The sequence below is a fragment of the Triticum urartu genome, chromosome 1A (genome assembly GCF_056163025.1).
Source record: "Triticum urartu cultivar PI428250 chromosome 1A, HENAU_Tu73, whole genome shotgun sequence".
In the NCBI taxonomy this organism is placed as follows: domain Eukaryota; kingdom Viridiplantae; phylum Streptophyta; class Magnoliopsida; order Poales; family Poaceae; genus Triticum; species Triticum urartu.
The window spans coordinates 140128603-140147721 of NC_141873.1; the positions used below are offsets into that span (position 1 = coordinate 140128603).

General features: G+C 43.3%; 1 protein-coding gene across 1 annotated transcript in view; it reads left to right on the forward strand.

Annotated features, from left to right (window-relative positions):
- Window positions 1–18027, forward strand: part of LOC147990384 (uncharacterized) — a 96049-nt gene extending 78022 nt beyond the window's left edge. Inside the window, exons 2-5 of the mRNA XM_087538191.1 lie at window positions 14979–15816; window positions 15907–17486; window positions 17567–17761; window positions 17919–18027. Coding sequence (XP_087394317.1) covers window positions 14979–15816; window positions 15907–17486; window positions 17567–17761; window positions 17919–18027 — 2722 coding nt within the window. The remainder of the gene's footprint in view (window positions 1–14978; window positions 15817–15906; window positions 17487–17566; window positions 17762–17918) is intronic.
- The last annotated feature ends 1092 nt before the right edge of the window (window positions 18028–19119 follow it).

Sequence of the window (19119 nt, forward strand, 5' to 3'; positions counted from 1 at the left end):
AAGATAGAAGCTTCAAGTCAAGGTCCTACAATGACAAAAGATCTTCTAGTCGAGAGCGAAACTGCTACAGTTGTGGAAGACCCGGACACTATTCCAATGAGTGTACGGCTCCCTACAAGAGAAGAGAATATTCTCCAAAAAGAAGAAGCAAAGAATCACCACCAAGAGAGAGAAGGAGTAGAGATGATCGTTATGAACGAAGATACTCACGGAGAAGCAAGGATTCGGAAAGGAAGGAAAAATCATCAAGGAGCTACACAAAACGAAGACATCAAGCTCATGTTGGTGAATGGGTATCCGGCTCCGACTCCGACAGCCACTCCGAGAGAAGTTATCACTCCGACTCCGAAGATACTCAAGATGAAGGTGTTGCCGGTCTAGCACTTGTGTCAACCAAGTCCTACGACATATTTGACTCACCAAATGAAGGAATTGGAAGATGCTTCATGGCCAAAGGTCCTAAGGTAACACACCCCGAGTATGTTGATTTCAATAGTGATGAAGATGACTTGTTAGGTGATGATTTGCTTGTTGACAACTCTAGTGATGAATACTATGATGAAACGTTAATTAATCATGCTAATCAAGATAAAACGAATGACAATGATAAGGAGAAGATTGAGGCTCTAACTAAAGAACTAAACACTCTTAAGTTAGCTCATGAAACTATCTTCGAAGATCATCGAGAACTTTTAAGAGCTCATGAGAAATTACGCTTTGAAAAGCTCAATCTTGAGCAAGAGCATGAGTTCTTAAAAGCAATCAATGATGATCTCCGCAAGAAAAGTTCTTCTTGCATTTCCAAGCATTTACTCTTATCCACTTACATGCCTCAAGTCAAGTCTAGTAACAAGAACAAGAAAGATTCTTCCTCTAGCAGTAACAATGATCATGCTAAATCCAATATTGTTGCTTCTAGTAGTTCTCTTGATCCCACTAATGATTCTCTTAGCCAAGTTACACTTGAGCAAGAAAATAGCTTATTGAAGGGAATTATAGAGAAAGGAGTGTACAAAAGCCTTGCCGAGAGTAAGCAATTCGAGGAAATTGTGCGCAAGCAAGGAATGCACCGGAAGAATCAAGGTGTTGGTTTTGAACGAAAGTTCAATGCCAATGGAGTTGAGTGGGAAGAAGATCAATACCCCAAGACAAAGTTTGTTCCTCAACAAGAGAAGTATGATACTTCTTTCAAGGGGACACAAGCTTAAGATGATCTTCCACCACAAGACTACAAGCAAAAAGGCAAGGACAAGCTTCAAGAGGAAATTGATGCATTTGAAGAAGCTCCTAAGACCTTAGTCAAGTGGATTCCCAAGACTACTTCAAGTTCCACTTCATCAAGTACGACTACAACTCCAAGGATTCCCATCAAGATGGTGTGGATCCAAAAGAAGAAGAACTAGAGAGTTCTTGAGGGTGACTCCGCCAACATACTTCACTCTTATCATTTTGGCAAGAACAAGTGCAATCAACTTCCACATCTTGCACCAGTTCAAGGAGTCACAAACCCTCTTGTTGGTAAAACAAGGGACAAGGTAACCTAAAAGTTTTCATGGACATCATCTTGTGTGTGCATCACTCTATGTCTATGGATATCCTTGTTTGTTCCTTGTGGGACTAACCCATGTAGGTATTGAAAGTGCAATTCACTCAAATGGATAGCTCCAAGTGATCTACATCAACATTGAGCATCCACATCTTCAACATCTACATGAAGTCATCATCGACAAAACCCGAGGTTAGTTCATCCCTCTAAGGGGGGATATCACATCTAGGGGGAGCTTTACTCTAAGACTTGAGCTAAAGCAACTCTAAAGATGTGAACACAACAATGCTTTATGTAAAAGTGGTAACCCCACTTGAGCTTAAACGATGAGTATGACCTATGATCAAGTGTTCTCACTCGATTCCTAAGTCAATATACTCATATATAGATGACCTTGTCATCGCAAATTGCTTGGTAGATGCTAGAATTGGTTGTGCATGCCTTGTCACATATTTCATTTGCCATCTTATTGTGTGAGCATGCTGGTTGCATATTTTACTCATTCGAGGACATCCACTTGTTGTTTTGATTGTTTGGTTTTATTTCCTTTTGCCAAGTGGATGGACAAGAATGCCTAAGAACCTCCTCTAGCTATCTATGCTTTTATCGTCTCAAACTCTCTTCATGCTACATCACAAAATTTGATCAAGTCATATTCGAACCACTCTGTGTGAGGAGCGCTCGGAGTCCCCGATTCGTCATAGACTTAAACTTCCAAAACCTCTTTATGATTCTCGGTCTGACCGATACCCCACTTTCGGTCCTACCGAGATCATTAAGTTGATCTAGGTTTTCAATCTCGGTGCAACCGATTTGAACCTTTCGGTCACACCGAGTTTCAGTAACTGCTTGCAGTTATGAATCTCGGTGCCACCGAGTTGTTCCACTCGGTCACACCGACAGGGTCGGGCTATATATAGTCACGGGAAAAATTTGGAAATTTCTCCAAACCCCTTCGCCCGCGCGATAGCCTGCTCTGCCAACGTGGTCTCCGGATCGTCTCCTCGCCGCCAGCCGCCTCCAGTCGCTGGTCTCCGTCGCCGTCAACGGGAATTCTACCCCGCCGTTGCCGCCGTAGCGAGTCTCCGCCGAACTAGGGTATGGACTCGATCTTTGTGCTATTCTCCAATCTGATTCTTAGCACATTGTGATCATCATGATTCTTGCCACGATTGAAACACTCCTATCCAGTCAATGCGCTCATAGATTAGGTTTGATTCGAAAATTTTAGGGTTAGGTTTCCGCCGAAACCATCTCGGACCCACCGAGTTGAAAAACTCGGTCCCACCGATTTGGCTTATGCCATTGCACAAGTGAGACTCGGTCTGACCGAGAATTACTTATCGGTGTGACCGATTTTGGAACTCTGTGAAACCCTAGCAGTCTCGGTGCCACCGAACTGTGACTCGGTCCAACCGAGTTCACTAGTTTAGGTTCCAAAACTGCTTCGGTATCACCGAGTTTGAAAATCGGTAGATCCGAGATGATTTCAGTGGGAAACTAAAACTAAGTTTTTGGATCATTCTTTTGCAAAAATCTCTGCATTTTGTGATGCTCATCCACTCTACCTCATCTATAAACTATTCACAGGGTCAGCAGTCAGCTTGTTCATCATGTCAGACCAGAGTGACAGCCAGAATGTGTCAGAACAGTAGGTGCACATGAGTGAGGGCACTAGTCCCTCCAGCTCTTCAGATGATGGTAGCAGAAGTACCCCGAGCAATTTACCAAAAGCTGCCACCAGACAAAGGAAGAAAAGAACTTTAGATTCTGAAGATGAAGATTATGTGGCAGAGGAAGAGGCCACATCAAAGAGAGTTGAGCCAGCTCAAGGCACAAAGCCAGGACTGAAGATCAAAAGGCCAGCAGGCAGGCAGCCTATGTCAAAGGCTAGAGCTTCAACTGAAAAGCCTGCACCCAAAGAGCCAGTTGCTGCTGAAGGCAAGAAGAGGAAGGAAAGGGTCAAGAAGACCGTAGCCAGAGTGCTTGGAAAGGCTTCCATCATGGAAGAGGAAGAGGAAGAAGAGGTTGCTGCACCAGCACCTAAGGCACCCAAGCTAATGGGTGATGCTATAAAATCAGGGGCTACTGCATCTAAGCCCAAGGCTGCATCAAAGGTCAAGACAGCACCAAAGAGAAATACAAGGAGCATACCTGCTGCTGAGAAGAACAAGGCCCCAGTGCCTGAAGCTGCTGAAGAAGAGGATGAAGAGCAAGTACTCAGAAAGCTCAAGCCCAAGATCCCAGACCATAGTGATGCTCATCCTATGGCTGAGGATATGAAGCTCAGGAGAGACTCAGGCCTCGGGAAGTGGAGAGAAGCAGATCCGTATGCTTCAAGGAGAAAAATTGCTGTGTACTACAGATTTCATACCAAGGAACAGCAAGATTTCTATGAGATAGTACTGCTTGACAAGAAGCCCATTGTTTGTGACATGAGATGGGTCGACTGGACCTACATGAAGGAAAATGAGGAACACTACCCTGGAGTGTATGACAGCTTTAGTGCGTGTGGAGTTGCAGACTTTGTTGGGCAGAAGCTCACAAAGTGGAACGAGGAGCTAATCATGCAGTTCTACTCCACAGCACACTTCTACCCAGATGGAAGGATCACATGGATGTCTGAAGGTACGAGGTACCAATCAACTGTTGAGGAATGGGCAAAATTGATCAATGCCCCAGAGGAGCAAGCAGATGACTTGGAAATTTATGCCAAGAAGAAGATGGACCACAACTCAATGTCCAACATGTACAAGGAGATTCCCAATGAAGCTCTTGATACTTTCAAGTTTGGGTCTGTGCATTATCTTCTGTCAGGGCTGCCAACTATAAATTGGATTTTGAGGCACACTCTCTTGCCCAAGTCTGGAGATCACAAGATGATCAGAGGCCACGCGATCAATTTGCTTCATGTATTTGATGTACCTCAGAAATTCAAGGTCATGAGCCTCATAGTAGAGACTATCAAGAGGACTGCAGCAGATCAGAAGAGGAGCTGTGGATATGCCCCTCAAATTCAGGAGCTCATTAACTCAAAGATGGGTACGGGCATATACTTATTGGACAAGGAACACCTGCCCATCCGTCCAGATTTTGAGGACAATCAAGTTGTGATGACTGAAAATGAACCATCGTCTGCACAAGCACAAGCAAACAAGGAGAAGGCAAGGAAGGAGAAAGCTGCTAAGATGCCAACTCAAGAGGAGGCATCTGAATATTTCTTGAAAACCAAACAAGAGCAGCTTGGTTACCTGATTGCATCCACCCTGCGGATTGAGAAAGGACTAGCCACCCTAACTCAGAACCAGGCAAGCCTAGAGAGAATCATGGAACAAAAGTTCTATGACTTGGATGTCAAGGTGACAGAGATTCAGACTGCAGTGGAGCAGCTCCAAGATGACATGCAGGAGAGGAGAGGCAAGACAACCACTGATGCCTTTGCCAGAGTGCCACGAGGTCCGAGGTCGTCTGCAGTGCCAGTTGCTGACACCAGAGCCACCACTTCAGCACCAGCTACAGCCTCAGTTCCACCAGCTCCAGCATCTACTTCAGCTCCAACTCTAGCGTCTACTTCAGCGTCTACGGAAGCCTTCATCCTTGGAGTGATCCAGACTCCACCACCACCTGAAGATCTAGCCTGAGCGTCGATCTAGCACTATGCATTTTCTAGGAACTTTTTGGTAACTTGTTGCCAAAGGGGAGAAAAATTTATAGATCATAGGCTTCGAGAGAGAGTGTGTGTTGTTTTTTCTCTCTTACTTTATTTGGTGGTTTTTCGAACTTTGTTTGCTTTTGAGTGCTTGAGATATTACGTCATTATCTGTGAGACATTGATGATCATGTGTTTGATCATAAGCTACACTTAATGTTTGCTTAATGCTATTATCTTATCTATCTTATGTGATCATTCACTATTCTTGGTGATGCGTGCATGTATTTCATTCTTATCATTTTAAGCGCTCCACCAAGATGTATGTGACATGGAAGAGTAACCCATGACTCTAACTCCTTGTGCATTTGCAGTCCAAAGCAAATTTTAAATATGCACAAATTTAAGGGGAGCTCTTACTTGTCACATACTTCTCAAAGCGACGATATATTTCATGTTTATTATCATTTGTCGAAGCTTTGATCTATATGTTGTCATCAATTACCAAAAAGGGGGAGATTGAAAGTGCAACTATCCCTAGGTGGTTTTGGTAATTCATAACAACATATAGCTCATTGAGCTAATGCTATTCCAAGATGATTATTTCAGGAAAGCTTAATGATTGGCATGGCATGGATGTGAAAGTGGAACCCTCAAAATGCTAAGGATAAAGGATTGGCTCAAACTCAAAAGCTCAAGACTCTTCATTTTATATTTTAGTGATCCAAGATCACATTGAGTCTTTAGGAAAAGCCAATACTATCAAGGAGGGATGAGGTGTTACTTAATGAGCCTCTTGCTTCATGTGCTTAATGATATGCTCCAAAACCCTCAACTACTTTCCCATATCCACATATGACCTAAACCCTAAGCCAAACTCGGTCCTACCGATTCTTTCTATCCGGCGCCACCAAGTTTCACTTGTCATAAGCCACTGCCAAACCCTAGAAATTCGGTTCTACCGATAGGGATCTCGGTCTCACCGAGATGGGATTGCAAACTCTCTGTTTCCCTTTCGTAACTTTTCGGTCTCACCGAAAGAGCGAATCGGTCCCACCGAGATTGCAATGTAAATTCAGTGTTTCCTTTTTGTAACTTTTCGGTCTCACCGAAAGAGCAAATCGGTCCCACCGAGTTTGCCTGACCAACTCTCTGGTTAGCTAATTACCAAAATCGGTCTCACCGAGTTTGTGTAATCGGTCTCACCGAGATTACGTTATGCCCAAACCCTAACCATATCGGTCCTACCGAGTTGCATGTCAGTCCCACCAAAAATCTCTAACGGTCACTAGGTTTACCTTTTCGGTTCGACCGAGTTTGTTAATTCGGTCCCACCGAGATTGGAAAACTATGTGTAACGGTTGGATTTTGTGTGGAGGCTACATATACCCCTCCACCTCCTCTTCATTTGAAGAGAGAGCCATCAGAACAAATACACCATTCCAACTCATATGTTCTGAGAGAGAACCACCTACTCATGTGTTGAGATCAAGACATTCCATTCCTACCACATGAATCTTGATCTCTAGCCTTCCCAAGTTGCTTTCCACTCAAATCCTCTTTCCACCAAATCAAAATCCTATGAGAGAGAGTTGAGTGTTGGGGAGACTATCATTTGAAGCACAAGAGCAAGGAGTTCATTACCTACACACCATTTGTTACTTCTTGGAGAGTGGTGTCTCCTAGATTGGCTAGGTGTCACTTGGGAGCCTCCGACAAGATTGTGGAGTTGAACCAAGGAGTTTGTAAGGGCAAGGAGATCGCCTACTTCGTGAAGATCTACCGCTAGTGAGGCAAGTCCTGTGTGGGCGATGGCCATGGTGGGATAGACAAGGTTGCTTCTTCGTGGACCCTTTGTGGGTGGTTGCTTCTCCGTGGACCCTTTGTGGGTGGAGCCCTTTGTGGACTCGCGCAACCGTTACCCTTTGTGGGTGGAGCCCTCCGTGGACTCTCGCAACCGTTACCCTTTGTGGGTTGAAGTCTCCATCAACGTGGATGTAGGATAGCACCACCTATCCGAACCACGGGAAAAACATCCGTGTCTCCAATTGCGTTTGAATCCTCCAAACCCTTCCCTTTACATTCTTGCAAGTTGCATGCTTTACTTTCCGCTGCCAATATACTCTTTGCATGCTTGCTTGAATTGTGTGATGATTGCTTGACTTGTCCTACAATAGCTAAAATCTGCCAAGAACTAAAATTGGGAAAAGGTTAAGTTTTTATTTGGTTAAGTAGTCTAATCACCCCCCCTCTAGACATACTTTCGATCCTACAGATCACTTCTATCATTGCAAGCAAGGAAGTCTCTTTTAGTTTCTTCATCCATAACCTAGCCCTCGCGCACAACAGGTAATTCATATTTATTAGGAGAGCCTTCATCATCACTTTCATCAATATTATCATTTTCAATAATTTCATTCTCTCTAGCCCTGGCAAGTTGTTCATCAAGAAATTCACCAACTGGCACAGTAGTATCAAGCATAGAAGTAGTTTCATCATAAGTATCATGCATAGCAGAAGTGGCATCATCAATAATATGTGACATATCAGAATCAATAGCAGAAGCGGGTTTAGGTGTCGCAAGCTTACTCAAAACAGAAGGTGAATCAAGTGTAGAGCTAGATGGCAGTTCCTTACCTCCCCTCGTAGTTGATGGATAAATCTTGGTTCTTGGATCTTTCAAGTTCTTCATAATGATAAGCAGATATAAATCTCAAGTGACTCAAAGAATAGAGCTATGCTCCCCGGCAACGGCGCCAGAAAATAGTCTTGATAACCCACAAGTATAGGGGATCGCAACAGTTTTTGAGGGTAGAGTATTCAACCCAAATTTATTGATTCGACACAAGGGGAGCCAAAGAATATTCTCAAGTATTAGCAGCTGAGTTCTCAGTTCAACCACACCTGGAAACTTAATATCTGCAGCAAGGTATTTAGTAGCAAATTAATATGATAGTAGTGGTAACGGTAGCAAAAGTAATGTTTTTGGGTATTTTGTAGTGATTGTAACAATAGCAATGGAAAAGTAAATAAGCGAAGAACAATATATGAAAAGCTCGTAGGCAATGGATCGGTGATAGAGAATTATGCCGGATGTGGTTCATCATGTAACAGTCATAACCTAGGGTGACATAGAACTAGCTCCAATTCATCAATGTAATGTATGCATGTATTCCGAATATAGTCATACATGCTTATGGAAAAGAACTTGCATGACATCTTTTGTCCTACCCTCCCGTGGCAGCGGGGTCCTAGTGGAAACTAAGGGATATTAAGGCCTCCTTCTAATAGAGTACCAGACCAAAGCATTAACACATATTGAATACATGAACCCCTCAAACTACAGTCGTCACCGGAAGTGGTCCCGATTATTGTCACTTCGAGGTTGCCGGATCATAACACATAGTAGGTGACTATAGACTTGCAAGATAGGATCAAGAACTCTCATATATTGATGAAAACATAATAGGTTCAGATCTGAAATCATGGCACTCGGGTCCTAGTTACAAGCATTAAGCATAGCAAAGTCATAGCAACATCAATCTCAGAACATAGTGGATACTAGGGATCAAACCCTAACAAAACTAACTCGATTACATGATAAATCTCATCCAACCCATCACTGTCCAGCAAGCCTACGATGAAATTACTCACGCACGGCAGTGAGCATCATGAAATTGGTGATGGAGGATGGTTTATGATGACGATGGCGACGGATTCCCCTCTCGGAGCCCCGAACAGACTCCAAATCAGCCCTCCCGAGAGATTTTAGGGCTTGGCGGCGGCTCCGTATCGTAAAACGTGATGGATCTTTCTCCTTGATTTTTCTCTCTCCGAACACGAATATATAGAGTTGGGGTTGAGGTCGGAGGAGCTTCAAGGGGCCCACGAGGTAGGGGGCGCGCCCAGGGGGCAGGCGCGCCCCCCAACCTCGTGGCTAGGGTGTGGGCCCCCTGGTCTTGATCTTTTGCTAGTATTTTTAATTATTTCCAAAAATAGTCTCCGTGAAGTTTCAGGTCATTCCGAGAACTTTTGTTTCTGCACATAAATAACACTATGGCAATTCTGCTGAAAACAGCATCAGTCCGGGTTAGTTCCATTCAAATCATTCAAGTTAGAGTCCAAAACAAGGGCAAAAGTATTTGGAAAAATAGATACGACGGAGACGTATCAATTCCACATATCATCATCAATCGCTCGGAGATGGATCTTCATCTTCTCCTTCCAGAAGGGATAGTCCGTCACATCGAGGACGGGAATCTTGAGATGCGAATTGTAGCCCTTAAGACATACTTAAACCCCAAGGTTATTAGACCAAAATGAGCAGAGTCAAGGAGTACCTTCCTATGATACCAATTGTAGGAACAAAGTATGTCTACCAGAGGGGGTGAATGGGAGTTTTAAAATTTCTTCGGAAATCTCAAAAATCTCGGAACCCAGCAGCTGAGCGAATGAAAGCAAACTACAGCGAGCTAAAACTAGATACCGAATGGAAACTAAAGCATGCATTAAGATACATTACACGAAGGAAAATAGATCGAATATAAATATGGGTAGCAGAGGAAACTGATGGTGCTCGATGGCGACAGGGTATTTGTTCGACCAGTTCGTCCTTCTGCACAAGGACTACGTCTGGTTGGAGGGGATGTGACTTAACACGGAAGATAAACGCTCTTCAGCATATTCTCCTCGACAATTGATTCGTCAACCGATGTCGATCACTCGTGGTAGATACTAGAGGTGATGTTTGAACCTTTACAGACTTCTTCTTCAAGAACCACAATCACTCTTGGTCTCTGAAGAAATTGACACCTAACTGTCTAGAGAGTTTGCACCTCTCAAGAGTAATAGGGAGAGCGTATTGAACTTAGATTCTAGTGATGTTGAACCACTATCTAATTCTTTGGCTCTAGGGGTTTTTCTCTCGCTGGATTTTAAACTCAAATCGCTCAGAGGGGGAGTTGCTCAACAATCTTCTCAGAATCAAACGGAGCAGCCGCCGGACAAAGTCAGTGCGGGGTGGCTATTTATAGCCGCAGCCTTCCCTGACGGAAAATGACCATTTTGGACACACGGTCCAGCCAATAGTCAACCGACACATTCTGAATGGTCGGATTTTGGAGCAACGATAACATTACTTGTGGAACAAGTAATGCTAACTCCTCGGTCTGAGACAAATCTCTCTCAACGAAGAAGATCATAGTCTCTTGCTGGCAAGTATTTGCTCGAAACACAAAAAGATTTCTCTCTCAACTTTTCATAGGATTTGTGTTTAGCATCAGAGAATCAAAGTTTCGAACACTACTCCCCTCTTAATAGTACGATGGCCCTATGGCTCAATAAAGAGAAGAAGAATGAAACAAATGCTAGGTCTTCACTGCGTTTTCATTCTCCTCGGATGCAATCAAATTCCTCGAACAGACACCAAACCAATTGCTTGAACTTCAGAAATTTTAGGGGTCACTCTTGTCAATATCATCTCCGTGATAACCTTCGCTGCAACGCAGGGAGATTATCTTCGTCGTTTGCATCAAACTCCTCGTGATCTCAGGGAACTTTAACTCTGTGTGCACTAGCAAACACATAATTCCCATACTGTTTATGTCAGCAAACTGCAAAGGGGCCTATCATTACACCAACAGTTAAAGAAATTCGACTTCTCAAAAAACTAATACCCCTTATAATTTGGAACTGATGGAATATTTTGTTTGCTGGATGGGGAGATGATGGAGTGTGTTTAATTTCTATTTGTATTGTGATGATTTGGTGGCCTTTCGGGGTTGATTCTATGCTATCCACTAACTAACCTATATTTATGTGGGGAAATTTCTGTGTCGTTGGCTGCATGTACTATATTGGTACCACAATATCACATTGTTCTTCCTAGATGGTGGGAGGGTGCGTGGGATTGATATATTTTTATAGGCCAGTTGCTACTAATTGATTTGAAAAATCATTGTCCCAGTCAAAATTGTAAACCAAATCCAAAATCGAATATCTCAATTGAATGAAAGAGTTTCAAAATTAGGGAACATAGTGAATTAAAAAAATTTGAATGGGGGAGTTTGAGAAATTGTTGCCAAAATCGGGTGACCCAATTCTAAATTGAAAACCTCAATTAATTGTGAGGTCTTAAGAATTAGAAAGCACAGTGTATAGTATAAAAGAATTGAATGGGGAAACTTTGAGAAATTGTTGACCCGTCAAAATCAGATGACACAATTCTATTTGAAGACCTCAATTGAATATGGGATCTTTAAAAATAGGGAGTGTAATGTTATAGAGGATGTCGGGCGAGTGTTCATGACCTATGTGTTTCTTTCAAAAAAAATTGAAAATATGCTTTTCAATTAATGCAATGTGGTGTGTGCATGTATATACGTGTGTGCATGTGTGTGATATATTGATTTTTGCTATATATGTTATATAGATGAGTGAGCAAGATTTGTTGATCTTTTCCATGAAAAAATAACGAGTCTGCCAGCGGGTGAAGGCCAAAGAGTGGTGGAGCAGCTGACGAAGGCGATGTCCTCTTATTTTTCAGTCAACCGCACATCCTAGTCTCCTATGTATAGTAGCACATCAATAGATCAAAGTGTTCAATCTCTTCTTTGTAATCAAACTATACGAATCAATCCATCAACATGGAGAAAATTCCTAAGAACATTTACAACCGGAGCCCTCAAATCCGCTTCAAATGCCCGGGCAAGCTGCCCGGTCACTGTCCCGACGCAAAATTGCCACTCAAGTAGCCCTTACAGATCCGACCTAAACGCCTGGACTAACTGGCACTCCCCATACCCGGCCCATATTTGGGGCAGATGTGGGGATGCCCGGACACGCCCACCACCTCATCTCCCACAAGCTAGGCCTATCCCAAATCCTCTCAAAAAAGACTAGCACTCCACTTCGACCCAACTCCTCCCGCCTCCATCCTCCATTTCCCGCCTTCACGCAGCCACCCAACTCCTCCCTTGCTCCCTGTCCCTCTCTGTCATCGTTGATGTCATCGCCGACAATCCTGTCCACCACCATGGTCACGGATGATGCCTTTGGGGAATTGGTCGGGCTCCTCTGCCTGCAACTGATCCTTGCAAGGCGGAGAACCTTGCCCGGAAGGACCGCCGCCAGAGGCAATGTGAGTAGGAGGCAGCGGCGAAGGCAGCTACGGAGGTGGTCGGTGTTGAGATAGCGTTCGTGCCTGGTGGTGAGGGCATGGACTTTGGTGCGACACAGACCAATCCAGAGGTCGTGGCCGCGGGGACAAACAACTTGTCAACGGAGTCCGATTCCGTCCCGCCCTCCTAGTGGATGAGCATCCTGATTTTGAGCTTTTTGCAAGCCGTTCCCGTTGGGTCGACGATGGCCAACTTGCCGCAACTCCAAAGGAATTGGGCGATGTCTGGCAATGCCGGCTTCGGGCATGCCCACATGTTGTTCGACGAAACGCCCGACCAAGACCCGATACATTATTTTTTCCCCTTTCTCACTTGCATTCATAGATTCTTTTGTTGCACATACCATATGATCAAACTTGTAGGATGATAGTTAAATTGCAATGCATATTGTTGGAACAAATATTGCAAGACATGATAAATGATAGTCAAGAATCTTTGCAATTTACCATGATAAGTGATAGGGAACAAGTGGGAGGAGAGGGTGGCACATGAATGCGCAGGAAACAAAATGTCCGCCATTTGGACGGGCATTTTTCCGCCAAGGAGGTGAAGGAGTAAATGTACAAGATATTCATCGATGTGCAAAGGGAGAAAATGGAGTTCGACTGGTAGAGGTTGACCTTGGAGAAGGAAAAAAATAGAATTGGAGAGGCAAGAGAAGGTTGCAAAATGGGAGTTTGAACAAACAATGACAAAGCAAGGACTTGAGTTCAAGAGAGAGAAGTTGAGGCTTGCGAGGGAGACGGAGGAGTCGAGGATCATATTGCGGGACATCAACCTCTTGGATGATGAAAGGAAGAAACGGTTGGTCCGCATGAAGAAGAGGATCAATGTCACCACAATTGAAGCCATTGATTCATTCGTGTATTGCCTATCTATGTATGAGCTGTTGAACTTTATTTTGGCATGTAATGAATTACCGTTTACTTCTTATTGTTGAATTTGTGATGAATTTGCATTATATGATGAACATGCATGGATTTGGGTATTGGGATATAAGGAGTGTGGTTGTGAAGGAGGACAAATGAAGACCCGCCAGCGCTGCCCGTAGGTGCGTCCGCGGTGACGTATACGGGCTTGGATATGCCAACTCCGGTTGTAGATGCTCTAAGAATTCTAATCCTTTCAAAATCATATGAAAATCATTTGAATCAAAAAAAACCTCAAAGATAAATCAGGGATTTACGTTTGCCAAAAATAAAAGAGAAAAAGCATCACAAGGCTGTGGTGGACGCCGGGCGTACCTAAGAAAAGATCGAGGGAATAGTGCAGGGTAGTATTGATGACCAGGACACGGCCGGCCGGGAAACCTTGGCGCTGGCCGGTGGCCAGTGTTGTGCTGTGCTGGGGTCAAGAATAAAAAAGGAACAGGCTATCACTCAGTGTACTTAAAAGAAGAAGCTCACCAAACATGTCCAGTGGTGCATGAAATTTCGAGTGTGAACATTTACGGAAATGCAAGGCAGAAAAATAAAATATGTGAGTTAATGCATCCAAGATAAGGCCTCCTTTGGTTCATAGGATAGGAATATTATAGGAATAGAAAAATCATAGAAAATGAGATGACATGTATTTGATGCATAGGATAGGAATTTTTTCATTAAGTCTTAGTTAATGTTTTTTTCCTCGAAAATGTGAAGGATTAATTCCTATCCTATATAAAAATAGGAATTCATTCCTACAAACCAAAGGGCTTCAAAAAAAATTTCCTTTACAAATCATATCCTATAAAAATCTTATAAAATTCCTACAAACCAAAGGAGGCCTAAATAAAAGACGTTGCCGCCCTCTGGGTTAACTCCTTAACTCCTTGATATACGAAAAATGAGACTGGCTATATCTCACCTGCCTAGAAAGAAAATTTGCGACAATGGATTTACCGCCGCCGCCCTTGGGGGGACGAACTAGTACCCGACAAACCACGGCATTGGCCGGAAAAAAATTGCGTTAGTCGATTTGCCGCCTTCGTCTTCCTCCTTGTACTCATGTTGACCTCCGCCCCTCTCCCCTGACTCAACGCCAGCGACCATCCCATGACCGCACACACACCTGCCAAGCCTCGATTTCTCTTTAGCCATGTCATCCCCGTCTCCGGATTGTTCTCGACCCGGTCCAACCGGAGACCGCCCCGGTGCTACGTGCCTGACCTTCTCTTTCGGGGAAACCGTGGTGCTGATTCCGTTTTCAAGCAGCTGACGCCGGTTCCATTTTCAAAGAGAAAATTGCTTCTATACCATCGACAACCTCTGCAATAGCTCATTTGCCATCCAACAAAGCTGCAGTGCTTATATACCAAACGCAAACGAATTCTATTGCCTATATACCACTGTCGTTAGTACGCCATTACACTATCTTCTTTTTTCCGTCAGTTTTCTCACAAATTCCGATTGTACCCTCACATTAGATAAAAAAAGAAAATTCAACTCACGCACGCCCCCGGCCCTCCTCATCCCCGCCACTCCACGCACGCACCCGACCTCCCACCACCACTCCACGCACGTACCCTCACATTATCTCTCTTTGATATAATTTCTTGGATTATCTCTCTTTTTGCTACAATTTTCGGTAGGAGAATACGCAATTGACATGCTTTGCTCATCCACAGGATGATCCAGTCTTGTACTTACACAGTAGAGGTGAAGGTTTGTTGCAGTGGAACCAAAATCGATGGGGATTCTACACTCAGTTGGCAGATTATTGAAGGTACCAGGACAAGTATGAAGGATTTGCTGGCGTCTATTGCTGGAACCTTTTCTTTTGCTTTATGCTCAGAGGATAATATATTTCTTGAGTATGTTGACTGCACTAGTGGAAAAAATATCTCTGTGTCAAATGATGAAGAATGCATGAAAATGTTTGATTGTTTTGATCAGAATAGAAGTGGCCATTTGATCATCAAATATTCTAAGAGAAGTGATAATGTTGATGTTCCATGTACTCCTTCGAACCAAACACCATCTATAGCACTACCTAGTCAACCAAGTAATGTCATGGATGAAGCTAGTGTATGCCCAACAGATACATATCTTGACAATCCCCATGAAGAATATGAACATGTTGGTGTAGATGAGGAGGACCAATACTCAATTGGCAGTGTTGGCTCCGATAGTGATGATGAGGTCGGAGAAAAAGATATACCAAATGCTGATTATGTTGAGGATAGCAGTGATGATGAGGAATGGGTTGCGGAAGATGCTAGACCGGATGCCATTCCAGAAATTGCCTATGACAAAGAAAACCCGCCAATGCATGTTGGCGCAAAGTACCCCAACATTGAAGAGTTTAGGTTGGCAATTGCTACATATGCTGTAAAGAAAGAGTTCGAATTTAAGGTTGAAAAAAGTGAACCTACTCGATTCAGGGCTTATTGTCGTCGGGCGAATAAGACAAGTTGTAAATGGAGAATTCATGTTGGGAGGTTGGATGACCGAGAAACTATGGAGGTATTTTGGTTGCATAATTTTGTTGAATGATGTCTTGTTATAAAATGGAGTTGACTGACACTAGTTTTTTCCATTGTTTGTTTAATGCAGGTCAAAGTTCATGTGCAGGAGCACACATGTTCTAGCACAAAGAAGAAAAAGAAGCAGAAAAATGCTTCAAAGGCATGGGTATGTGAGAAAGTCATGGACTGGGTAAAAGAAGATCCTAGTGTTCGGCCGATGGAATTACGCAGGAAGCTACATGACAAGTACAAGATCAAGGTCCAATACACAAAAGTATTCCGTGGCAAAGGGCTAGCAATGGCTAAGTTGTTTGGTAATTGGGACGATTCTTTTGACAAGCTATATGCTTGGAAAGCTGAGGTTGAGAAGAGGTCTCCTGGAAGTATAGTTGCGATTGACCACATGGAGTACGATCAAAAAAAATATTTCATATGGATGTTTGTTGGGCTGAAGCCTTTGTGCGATGGATTCTTGGCTGGTTGCAGACATTACTTGGTGATAGATAGCACCCATTTGACATGCAAGTATAGAGGCCAATTAGCTACTGCTTGTGCTATTGATGGGCATAATTGGTTGTACCCTGTAGTCTATGGAGTTATTGACTCGAAAACTACTGAAAGTTGGGTTTGGTTTTTGGAGAAGCTTCGTGATGCTATTGGCTCTCCCCCCGGTCTAGCTATATATTCAGATGCAGGAAAAGGGATTGACACTGCAATCGAACATGTATTTGGGTATGCAGAACATAGAGAATGCATGCGACACTTGGTTGTGAACTTCAAGAAAAAAATTCATGGTAAAGTTTTTGATGATCATTTGTGGCCAGCTGCTTATTCATGGACTCCTCGAGGGTTTGACTATCACATGGCAGCCATAGAGGAGAAAAAGGCTGCCGCAATAGCATACTTAAACAAGTACCACACCAGGCTATGGTCAAGGAGCAAATATTCAACCTCCTCAAAAGTGGATTATGTGACAAATAATTTGGCCGAGTGTTTCAATAACTGGATCCGCAAGCACAAAGGTTTAATGTTGTTTCAGCTCATGGACAAGATCAGGAGAAAGATTATAGTGAAGTTTGAGAAGAGGAGAAGGGTAGCTAGAAAATTTCAAGGTCGGCGTATACTTCCAAGTGTCATGAAGGAGTTGAATGACATAAGCAGGGGGCTGGACATTGAATATGAGAGAATAGATGACATGATTGCAGAGGTGAGTGAGAGTGTTGCGCTAGGTGGCAAGCGCCATGTCACTGATCTAGCAAATAGGACATGCACATGCAGGGCATTTCAAGTCTCCAGGAAGCCTTGCAAACATGCAATTAGCTTTATTACTGGAATTAGGGGGGTCACAATAGAAGACTTCGTTGATGATTGTTACAGCGTTGCCAAGTTCGCTGCTGCTTATGCTCCTATTCTTCCTGGCCTAACCGACATGTCTCAATGGCCAAGTGTGAACAAAGAATTCTTCTTGAACCCCCCAATCCTTAGGAGGGCCCCTGGGAGACCAAAGGTACAGAGGCACAAAAGTGGTGCCGAGAATAGCAAGGGGAAGGGAAAGAAAGGCCAACACCAATGTCCAATTTGCAAAGCTTATGGACATAGATGGCAAAGCTGCAAAGATGCTGCTCCTGAAGCACTAGAAGCCTATGCAGAGGTAGCAAAGCAAAAAAGGTACTTGCTATTTCAATATGAGATTTCTGTTCCACCTTACTCTTGTCTTAATTAAGCTATAATATGTGAAACTCATGCAGGGACAAAAGAAAGAAAAAACTCATTACAAAAGCTATTTGTACAACATCAGATCAAGCAACCAATGGTACACTACCTCTACTTCCGTGTCCAAGTGAAAATGAAACTACACTGGCTCTACTTTCATGTCCAAGTGATGCAATTCAAGACGATGTTGCCAAGTCTACATCATCGAAGACTACCTCGAAATCTAGAAGGTATGAAAACTGCACCAATTACTTATATTCTGTGAGTGTACCTCTAAATCTAGAAGGTATAAAGACTGCACCAAATTTACTTATATTCTGTGAGTGTACCTCTACATCATCGAAGACTACCTCTAAATCTAGTACGTAATCAAATTTTTTGATGTAGATCAAAGGTCATATCTGCTGCGCCTGACAGCCCTGCAATGGGAACTCGAAGCAAGAAGAGAGTTGCGCCTAACAGCCAAGCAATGGCCAGTCGAAGCAAAAAAAGTTGAAGCTGTGAAATTCTTTAAAATCTCGCGTATTATCTGTATCGCAACTCTTCATGTGTATGCTATTTTATTTAGAGACTTGCTTGTGTGAACAAGATATTTCGGTTGTGGTATTTTGGTTCTGGACGATGTGAACTTGCTACTGATTGTGCGAGATTTAATATGGTGTTTCCTGAATCTCTTCTAAATGATGTGAATTTTCTTGAGTATATTACTCTATTGCTGGAATGCTGAAAATAGAGAAGGAGTGCTGTCATTTTTTTTTCTGGACATGTTTTAGAGTTGTTTGCTTATTTGCCATTGAGGGCAGGACGGTCATTTTGGCCACTTACCAGATTGAGGAAACACTAAACTAACTGCTAGTGGTATATAGGCAATAGAATTCATTTGCGTTTGGTATATAAGCACTGCAGCTTTGTTGGATGGCAAATGAGCTATTGCAGAGGTTGTCGATGGTATAGAAGCAATTTTCTCATTTTCAAACGATCAACCATTAGCAAACGCGCTGAAAAATGGGGCCAAACCAAGTGGTTAAGCCAGGCCATTGTTGGGGTGCATGCGTACAAGCAGATGCATGGTGGTAGTTATCCAGGTCGGTGTGTTAGGCGTCCAACTTTCGTATGCCACTCGCGCGAACCGACTAGATGTTTATGCAGGTGTCAAATCAAAAAAAAAAGACGAGAAGTTTATGCATGTGCTTCCATTCCCAGCATTGTGATCATAGCTTTGTGTGGTTCCAAGCAAGTGGCCCAACAAACTGAAGCCCCCACCACAAATGCGTACAGCAGTGGGCACTTGAGCAACCCCCAGCCCCAGGACACCGAGATGGACAAGATCAAAAGTTAAAGTTTTGGACTGTTTACATAGGTTTGGCATCATCACCGGATCCGCCTGTATGGGCCACTGATCCGCTGCATGTTGTGCTGTGTGACTGTGTTCAATATGCCCACGTTTACTTTTACCTTTCGTTATAGCAACAATGGCTGATGAGGTTGGGCCCAGATAGATCTTTACGCGTCTATGGAAGGCTAAAATTTCCTTTAAGATTGAGGCTGTGCCTCATTTGACATAATGCTAGGGGTGGGCAAATGAAAG